At 39.2% G+C, this 10,457-nt stretch overlaps 1 protein-coding gene across 1 annotated transcript; it reads left to right on the top strand.

The window, feature by feature from the left end:
• Positions 1-87: 87 nt before the first annotated feature.
• On the top strand, positions 88-5,950 carry LOC143284239 (E3 ubiquitin-protein ligase RBX1-like). Its single transcript, XM_076590912.1, has 6 exons — positions 88-225; positions 620-647; positions 3,790-3,840; positions 4,453-4,523; positions 5,073-5,158; positions 5,567-5,950. Exons 1-6 carry the CDS (start codon positions 130-132, stop codon positions 5,577-5,579), a joined length of 345 nt encoding a protein of 114 aa, XP_076447027.1. The 5' UTR covers positions 88-129; the 3' UTR covers positions 5,580-5,950.
• Positions 5,951-10,457: the final 4,507 nt, after the last annotated feature.

Here is a 10,457-nt window from a genome sequence, read left to right as displayed (position 1 = left end):
TAAGACTTTAAAATGAAAGCATTGATCCATAGTGTTTTCATCGACGTTTGAAATTTCATTCGAAACTAAACGCATAGACGAACGTACGACAACTCTAACAGTTTGGGGTGAGACGGAAAGAAAATTACGATGGCAGCTGCAATGGAAACCGGCTCAAATGAGGACTTTGGAGAGGGGACAAGCGCTCTTCAAGACAAAGGAAAGAAAAGATTTGAAGTGAAAAAAGTATGGACATAATGGTTACAGTATGATTTACACAGTCACTGTCACAGTCATTGTGTCAAGAGTAGAAGTTTCTAAGCTGAACATTCTTACTCTTAGTTACATGTTCGATTAGTCATTTTGTGAAGCAGTTACACTATTGCCAGGTGCTGTTTAAACGTATGAATAAGAAATGAGTATACCGTCTGAAGCCAAAAGTGCAGCAGTTGACCAGCCACTTTTTTTTTTTTTTTTTTTTTTTTTTGTTGTTGTTGTTGTTGATAACTTTGCTTTCCAGTATTTCACAAAAAGCGAGATGTAACTGAATAAATATGAGAAAATGGGATGAATGCTTTTGTTTTATTGATCCAGATATTATTTAATCAAACCATTCATTTCATTACTTCCTTTGTTTCAGTGGAATGCTGTGGCACTGTGGGCGTGGGGTGAGTATGATAGTATTGAGCACCTGGAGTGACACTGAACATTTTGATTTTGACTGTTTACAAAATGAAATGTTTAGGTTGCACAGTTCTAACTTTTGATAACTACAAACAGTAAATGTAAAATTTTCAATACATAAAACACAGTCTTGCACAGTAGGTATTTCTGCACTTGAAGGGATGGAGTGAGAGAATGGGAGAGGTATGCTTTTAAAATAAATATAAAAATATATCGCTTTTGGAAGATATTACATTAGTAGCAGATTATGGATTTAGATAAGTGTGTGTATTGTTCTCTGACCGACACAAGTCTCTTCTGAAAAGAAAAAATTTATGTCCAGTTTGTCATTTCAATAAGAGATGTTCATCTTTCCTCCCTCCTCAAAGCCTTTATATTTCCTAACAGTATTCTTTCATGTGAGTGGCATTAATGATGTGGCTGATACACAGAAGAGATCTGGACAGAGCTATGTCAGGGTCTGAAAAATGCCTTCACTGAACATGTCCTACACAAATTTACAAACAGTAAACAAAACCGTCTATGAATTGTTAGTGTGGCGATCAAGTTGGTGGAAGAAGTCTGGTGATGAAGAGTAAGCGATTTAAGACTCAAGTGGCTTGTCCAGGAACGCCTGCATCATCTGTACTGGAGATATATAGAAGACCTCATCACAGACACCCCAGGCCAAACCACACTGAAAAAGAAGTTCTGGAGCTTTATTAAAGCAAGAAGGACAGAAGGCTCTGGCGTTTCTGCTCTCAAAGATGCAGGAAGGCTTATCACTGACCCAAAGGAACAAGCTCAGGTCCTGAACAAACAGTTCCAGTCTGTCTTCAGCTGCAAGGAAGAAACCACAGCCGATGACTTCAGCCAGCGATGTCCCTTACCACCTGACCTATCCTTCTACCCCACATGCAGCGATATCAACATTACAGAGGAAGGAATAAGAAAGCTGCTTCTCAGACTGAACCCCAAGAAAGCCTGTAGACCTAATGGCATCACAACCAGGCTCCTTAAGACAGTTGCTGAGGAGATTGCCCCAGCCTTCACTCTGCTCTTCCGCAGAACCTACAACACCAGAACACTGCCACACGACTGGAAGCAGGCTTACATCACACCTGTCTTCAAGAAGGGAGAACAATACAAGGCAGAAAACTATGACCAGTCTCCCTCACATGCGTAGCCCGCAAAATGATGGAGCACATTATCACCAGCCATATCATGATGCACCTGGAGAGCAATGGTATCCTCTGCCCAGATCAGCACGGCTTCCGAAGAGGACGATCTTGTGAAACACAGCTGCTCAGTTACATTGACAAAACCACATTTGAGCTGGAAAAAGGAAACCAAGTTGATACAATTGTCCTCAACTTCACCAAGGCCTTTGGCAAGGTCAGCGCTATTGAATTAGAGGTCAGCTCAACACCTGGATCAAAAATTTTCTTGAGGACAGACAGCAAGCAATTGTGGTGGAGGGAGCTACCTCAGAATATATTCCAGTCAACTCAGGTGTTCCCCAGGGCTCGGTCCTCAGCCCTTGTCTCTTCCTTCTCTACATCAGTGACCTTCCAAAGTCCATCAAATCTAAGGCCAGATAATTTGCAAATGACTCCATGTGCAACAAGATAATCAAGAAGGAAGCTGACCAGTACACACTCCAAGAGGACCTAGTTTCCCTTATTATCTGGGAGAAACAGTGGGCCATGCAATTCCACTCGCTAAAGTGCTCCACCTTGAGTGTCAGTAGAAAGAGGAAAAAGATAGTACCAAACTACAAACTCCATGGCCATCCGCTGGAAAACATCAACACCACAAAATGTCTTGGTGTGAACATCCAAGATGACATATGCTGGAGATCCCACATCAGTTCCACAACCAACAAAGCCAACAAGACCTTTGGCTTTCTTTGGCGCAACCTGAAGATAGGAAACAAGAAGGCAAAGGAAACTGCGTACAAAACCCTTGTTTGACATATCCTTGAGTATGCTGCATCTGTGTGGGATCCCTGTATAGCCAGTGACATCTAGGTCATCGAAAAGGTCCAGCACTGAGCAGCAAGATGGGTCGCAAACCAACATCGACAGACGTCCTGTGTCAGCTCCATCCTTAGCTCCCTCAGCTGGTACCCTCTACAAGTCAGACGAAAAACTCTCGCTTGCAGATGTTCTACAAGTTCCACAATGGTCTCATCTCCATCAACTCAGTCTACCTACCAAGACCATCAGACAGCAGGCTGAGCTCCAAAAAAAACACTTGCAGCTACAACACCCCTGCCTGCAGGAAGCAGAACAGACAGATTTTTTTTTTTCCCCTGCACCATCTTGGAATGGAGCACACTGCCCCAGGAGGTTATCACAGCCGAGTCGCTGGCCTGTTTCAAGTTCAGACTTGCCTCCTGCCTGTGACACAACAGAGTAGACTAACCACCCCCATCACCCCTCCACCCACCAACACTTCTGTTTTGTCACCCCCCACCCCCAACACACACACCTGCCAGCAAGTCCACCCATCTCCACTTTTTTTTTTTTTTAAACCACTGGTAAGTAGTGTCATAGAAGGCTAGGGTTGTGCCGTTTGGTGTATTCCTGGGGACTGCTACAGTAGCTGCATTGGCCTAGCTGGAGATGCAAACATACCAGTGGACTGTGCCCCATCTCCCCTATCACTAGTATCAGTTGATAGCACATCCCTTGGTAGCCCAGCTGAATTGCGCCCAACAGCAACCCCCCACAACACGACAGTTTTCATCAACATACTGATGTTGGTTGTCTAGTGGACGAAGAAGAAGATTCTTTTTCTTTTTTTTTATAATATGCATTTGATATTTTATCTTCTCTTTTGTGCATGTTGATTGTTGACATGTTTGAAAGTGTAGAGACATATTTTGAAAATTTACCATGATGGCAAAAGAAAATATGATTAGTAGTAATCGGGATCAAGCCTTATTGAATCAGGTTAATGAAATCTAAGAGCTTCAAACATTCGTGTTGGTAGAGCTCCTGTTCACTGAACACTAAACAAATATTTTAAGTATTGCATTTGTATAACTGTGAAATTTGTAAATGGTCACGTTATGTAATTTATTAATTATGATAATTATCAGTTTTTCTGAGTTTGTATCACATTTCTTTTTCTTTTCATCAGATATCGTGGTTGATAACTGTGCCATCTGCAGAAATCACATCATGGATCTATGTAAGTCACATTTTGTTTATTCTGGGAGTAGAAACAGTTGGATTTCAAATACACTCATAGCACACAATACGCACACACATTAATGTGAGTATGCACATACACACACACACACACACACACACACACACACACCTTTTTGCATATTATGATATATTTAGTATACATTATGAAATGCATATGTCACTTTCTTGAAAGACAGAAACAGGGAGAACATTGATATCATTTGGCATATTAAAAACTTAGCTGAGATTTTTTTTTTTTTAAAGAAAAAAAGGGGTAGAACTTAAGTACCATTACCATTTAGTTAACTTAAATGATATACATTAAATAAGAATTATATGTCAGTTCTTCTGCAATGATTTGTTAGGACCAGAACACGAACCCCGTTCAAATAAAAGTCTGTGGTCACTCTTAAGCGGATTCATTCTCCTTTGGGGTCTTTATCTCTTTTCTTTCTTTCTTTTTTATAGTTTGATGTGTAGGAGGATGGGGAATTTATTGATTTCAATCATTTTGGGTCGAAAAATCTGCATTGTTAAACAATACGATGATACGTATGAAGACAAAAAAAAACCCCAACAAACCTTAGATGTTTTGTGAATGTTGTTTCAGGTATTGAATGCCAAGCAAACCAGGCATCAGCTACTAGTGAGGAGTGCACAGTCGCTTGGGGAGTGTGCAATGTAAGAACTGCAAAATATATCATTACACATAAATGTATATGTTTACTTTGGGTACTTGTTTTGTAACTGCCTGTCTTTCTCCCTGTTTGACAGAGATTCAGGTGTTTCTCTTTTTTACCAGGAATGATCATGTAAAATGCTCTCTTGTAAGTTGTATGAAACAGTGTTGTTGGTTGTCATTTCTTTATTTGTTATCAAAAGTTGATCATGAAAATGATTCTTTATAGTTTATGACTTAGTCATGAACCCTTTTAAAAAAATTTGCCAAGTAGATACAAAAAAAGGATAATTGCCATGTTAATGTAAGTCACTACAAACCTGAGCTACTTGTATGGGGTTTTTTTTTTCTTAACGTCTTAAAAAGTAATGGCAAAGAAAGGCTGATTACCATTGTAAAATCACTACCAGAGCTAATATACTATATACAGATATTACATATAGAACTATCAGTATTTAACTGAGAAGAAAAGAAAGAAGGGAACATCTTCCATGCAAATATGATTATAAAATATGAGGTAACAAACAGTATATGACTATATGTTATTGCAGCATGCCTTTCATTTCCATTGCATCACCCGCTGGCTGAAAACGCGTCAAGTGTGCCCACTGGATAACCGCGAATGGGAGTTCCAAAAGTAGGTCTTGCATTACAATCCATGTTCATTATATTTTATCTGAATTATAGATATAATGTAGTTTCAAAGAACGCAAAAAGTGTTGAAGGGAGTATGGGTTTGTCAGGTATAAAGTTTTGTAATCATGTTACAAGAATTGGAGCAAATGTGTAAGTATCCATATCATCACCATTATTGTTCTTCATTGTTTGGTGGAGCATTTCTTTTATCAATATTTTAAAAGCAAATGAAAGTGATATGGAAATGTCTGCAGAATATGTATTGAAATAAGTATGCACAATGGATGAAAGCTTGCATAATGTGGATGCACATCAACACACACAGACACACACACACACACACACACACACACACACACACACACACACACAAATAAAATGTTACAATATATTTGCTGTTATTTTACAGGTATGGACATTGAGGTTGGATCTTTCACTTGACATGGCGTTGTCCTCAGAGGTTGTCACAGTCGGGGTGGGGGGCGTTTTGTGTGGTTTTTTCCTTTGTTGAGATGAAACTCGCTGTGTTTATTGTGTTGCTGCCTGCGCATGTGGTATATGTGTGAGTGAGTGGTACTTGTGATTTTTGTGTGTGTGTATGAATTGTATGTTTGACTAGGTTTTCCCCCTAGATCTCTGGATTTCCTTTTTCATTTCATCGTAGCCCGATTTGAACTTTGATATTTTCAAACAAATTGTATACATGCATGCATGATACATCTGTTTGTTGTGTGTGTGTTCATATCTGAATTGATTTCCTCTGTTAGTAACATTAAAATTACTTCAAAATGTTTGTTCTTTCTTGCATGGTCTTGGCTGTCATATTTGCAGACAAGGATGTGACATGTGTGATGTTATACAGAAAATTTGACCAGCAAAAAATCTTATTTCATGTTCATTAAATGTCAGCACATGCACACACATAATATACAATGATACCTTGTCACACAGATGCCCGATCCTAATGTGTGTCCTGAACACATGTACAAAAAAAAAAAAAAAAAAAGAATACTGCTTTACAGATAGCTCAGCACATCCACACATACATGAACTTCTTTGGAACATTCTTCTTCCGACATATACTTTCACATTATAGAAACAAGGATCCATACATTTGTGAATACCATCGTAGACTTGCAGTTTGGAGGCTGTGGATTTGATCCATCTCAGTAAATGAAATATTCTGGGAATTTTGCACCTTCTCAGCTGCTTGGTATTGAATGTGCTATGGCTCAAGTGTGAAGACTGAGACCATACAGCTGAGTGATCCCCTTTTTGTTTTCTTTTTTTTTTTCTCAAGGCCTGACTAAGTGTGTTGGGTTATGCTGCTGGTCAAGCATCTGCTTAGCAGATGTGGTGCAGCATTGAAGCTTCCTTTAGATACTGATACTGATCCATTCAGTGATGCACTTGTGTTTTTTCAACAAAATTGTCTAGTTCGTAATTCAGTCAGCAGATCCTTGGAAAGCTGTACCATTTTTTTATCTCCATTATCTCTTCCCTCCCAGCTAGCTTGTATTTTGCTTTCCAGTGACAACAGATCTACCAAGTCGCACATCTTCTGTCATGTGCTTGCTGCACAAGACCTCATTCAACAAAATACTAGCTCCCACACCAACACACTGCCCATCCACCCCTCATCAGCCCCCCTCTCCCCCAAAATACACATGCACACACATTGTCAGACTCTGAAAACCTCAAATGATTTCTCTGAGATTTTGACATTGAACAGGCTGCCAGCCAGCATTGTGTTGGATGCATCAGTTCATCTTTTCATAATGTTGAATGGACTGGTTCTGGTTAAATGACTTTTTGTGGGTGGGAGCAGTTTGGATTATAAATTTATGATTGGCATGTCTCCTTACTTTTCTCAGCTTCTGCATTACTACTCTCCATCTCGCCAGCTCCAGGCATCAGGTGATGACTGTCTCTTGAAAATTCCCTCCTACAAAACCAGATGAAATGGAAAACGCACTTTCTCTTCCCAAGCTTCCTCCGCGTGGAACTCACTCCCATTTCCTGTCCGTCATGCTGTTTCTTGCCCTTCTTATAAAACCTCTTTGAAAACTCATTTATTTCCAGCTATTCAAATCAGTAAATAACTCCTTGTCTTCGCTTTTATGTTTTAGTCAAGTTAATTTTTTACTTCTATTATTTTTACTATTTTTAAACAAACACATGTTCATATGCCTTGAATGACCAAAATGTGCTTGCGCACATGTGTGTGTGTGTTTCTGCATCTTTTGGGCGTGGGGTTGTGGTTGTATTTTTCATTGTAAACGCCCAGGGCTTTCATTTCATTAGATTGGGCGTACCAAATGTCATTATTCAGGGTGTTATTGAGCTTGAAGCAAATAATTCTTGTGCTGAAAAAAAAATGTAGACATCTACATCATACAGATGTATACCAAGGCATACCACAACCACAGAAAGTCCTAAAGTTCTCCATGCTGGACAACTAGTATGTTTTCACCTCTAGTACACAGGAAAAATTCAGATCACTGAGGCCTTGTGAAAGCTTGGCTGCCCATCGCTGAACATTTCCAGTACCCTGACACATGCTCCCCACATTAACACATATACACAAACATGAGAACCCCATAACATACATACACAAACATGCGAACAATGTCAGTCCATCACTGAACATTTTCAATACCCTGACATGAGCTCCCCACCTTAAAACACCTACACAAACATGGAGAATAATGTCAGTCCATCACTGAACATTCTCAAGACACTGACATATCTCACTACTTCACAAAGCAATGTCAGTATCCCTGAATTCTTTTACACTTCTTTTTTTCATAGACACAGAAATGACATGCTATCGCAGGGGTCTGGCTAAAGCTTGGTTGCCTGCTCATAAACATTCTGTGTCCTGACATAACATCCTGTCACTGTACATTCACATGCATATGTTTTGAGAGATGGCGTGAAAAGAAGACATCAGTTGAAAATAGGTGCAGATAATTCCTGGACATACAGACTCTTTCCCTTTTTTCTCTCCTTTATCTCCTCCCTTCATGCTTGCTTATATTTTACTTCCCAGGATCAGTGGATCAACCCAGGTCATTAAGCTGGGAAGTGCCACATATGTTGTCAGGTGCTTGCTACACAAGACCTCATCCAAAATACTAGCTTCGATTCCAAAACTGATAGGGAAGAAGAATAATTGCATGCATTTACAAGTGCCAAGGAAAGCAAAATTCAGATTAAAAATTGATGAATTTGATGACCTAACTGGGTCTAGTGTCAAAATCTTGGGGAAAATAAAGATAAATATATATAGTCATATAAAGGCAGGTCCAAACACAAAACATATAAAATGATACTGAGCAATGGGTGAAATTGACGTTGGGGTCAGCCTGATAATCCCCCATGTTGATACTCTCCCGTGTCGATACTCCCCCGTGTCAATACTCCCCCGTGTCGATATTCCCAGCTCGATACTACCCCAGCTCGATAGTCCCTCTCACAAAGATCCAAAAACAGTTAAATACAGATGTATTTATATATTTGTGACTGATAATGTTTTCTGCTTGATCAGGTGTATTCGTTACTGGCTCAGATTATTACAAATGGAAGATAGCATAATACCATGCAAAGCTTATAATATGTTATATGGTTTAGAGGCAGAGTGAATTGGGTAACTAAGATTTGTCATTTGAGTATGGTTTTCGTTTTGTTTGGTTAAACCAAGGTGTTGGCAGCATTCAGGCGTTTATCTCTGTTTTTCGCCAACAATTGATAGATTGTAGATGGCAGAAATGGTCTGATCACATACAGAATAGTGAATGGTTTGGTTTTTATAAGAATTTTTGCAACATGTCTGATCTGAAACCTTCCTCCTTGGTGTTAAATATGGATAGACATTAAAAATATATGACTAGATTTAGATTAGGTATTTCGGAATTAGCTGTTCATCATTACAGATACAGAACATGTAATGATAGTAGTTTGTTTTGTCCATTATGTAAAGTCTCACAAGACAATGAGATACCATATATAACGACTAGATTTAGATTAGGTGTTTCGGAATTAGCGGTCCATCATTACAGATTCAGAACATGTAATGATAGTAATTTGATTTGTCCATTATGTAAAGACTCACAAGACAATGAGATACATTTTGTTCTTTGTTGTCCATCTCTTAAGAACATTTGAGAAGAATTCATTCCACCTAAATATTATAGGCAACCTACATTGTTTAAATTGAATTTACTAATGTCATCAACATCTGAAACTGTTCAAAAATTTTCTCTATTTTTATATAAAGCTTTTTTTTAACTTACTAATGTCATCAACATCTCCTGAAACTGTTCGAAAAATTTCTCTATTTTTATATAAAGCTTTCAAATTCAGAGAAATTGTAACTTCATGACAGTATTTTATTGTTCTACATACTGAACCGTAGCACTACTTTACTTATATGTTTGTTTAATTGAATATTGGGACATTAACAGGTATTGCAATGTGATGTTTGTCTATATATATAAAAGAATATTGTTCACATACCCCTTCATAAGGGGCCTAGGTCTATACATGAATAAACCATCTGGAATCTCTCTCTCTCTCTCTCTCTCTCTCTCTCTCTCTCTCTCTCACACACACACACACACACAGACTGACGCAAACAAACCAAGATTGACATGAGAGCTATAGGAGAAATGAGAGAGATGGTGGGTGGGGAGAGAGAGAGAGAGCAAGAGAGGGGCGAGGGGAGGGGGTGGGGCAAGTAGGCAGGCAAAGAACTCGGCTCATAATTTGCAGGAAGCTTTCTGACCCATTACAACATCACACACCAATCCTGATTTGTACTTCGAGCTACCGCCACCCCTACCACCCTCTCTCCCTCCCTCCAATTTATCTCAACACATACAGTCGTCAGTTATACTCCATTGCCCGGGATGTACTATACTCTAACCCTTGCACATAATCAGTTCATATGATTGAAAATCTGAAATGATCAGAACTGCCAACAGGTTGAATACAAACAAGAGTTTGATATAATTATCACTTTGACAGTTCAAGGTGTGCATGTATGCCCTGTGATCACCGAGAAGCAGAACAGTGTTAGTTCAGAGATAGAGAAATACGGAAAGGCCATTGCTCTCATTTAGGGGAACGCCATTAAATTTTTAATCATACCTTCTGCACTGGACTGCATGTGTGTTTGTGTGTGTATGTGCACGTGTACCACTGACAAATGTACATGGAGAAGGTATGACAGAAATGGGAGGGGAGGGAGGCAGAGAGGTGGTTCTAAATGTCAACGCTCAATACAATTTGCGTGGAAG

The sequence above is a fragment of the Babylonia areolata genome, chromosome 7 (genome assembly GCF_041734735.1).
Source record: "Babylonia areolata isolate BAREFJ2019XMU chromosome 7, ASM4173473v1, whole genome shotgun sequence".
Taxonomy (NCBI): Eukaryota; Metazoa; Mollusca; class Gastropoda; order Neogastropoda; family Buccinidae; genus Babylonia; species Babylonia areolata.
The sequence above is the reverse complement of the archived record's forward strand: the minus strand, read 5'-3'. Positions and strand labels throughout refer to the sequence as shown.

Excerpts from the sequence above, each read along its gene's own strand:
- LOC143284239 (XM_076590912.1), top strand. The coding sequence starts at position 130 with ATGGCAGCTGCAATGGAAACCGGCTCAAATGAGGACTTTGGAGAGGGG. Across the intron at positions 3,841-4,452 it reads AAATCACATCATGGATCTAT|GTATTGAATGCCAAGCAAAC; the intron begins GTAAGTCACATT and ends ATGTTGTTTCAG. Across the intron at positions 4,524-5,072 it reads TCGCTTGGGGAGTGTGCAAT|CATGCCTTTCATTTCCATTG; the intron begins GTAAGAACTGCA and ends ATGTTATTGCAG.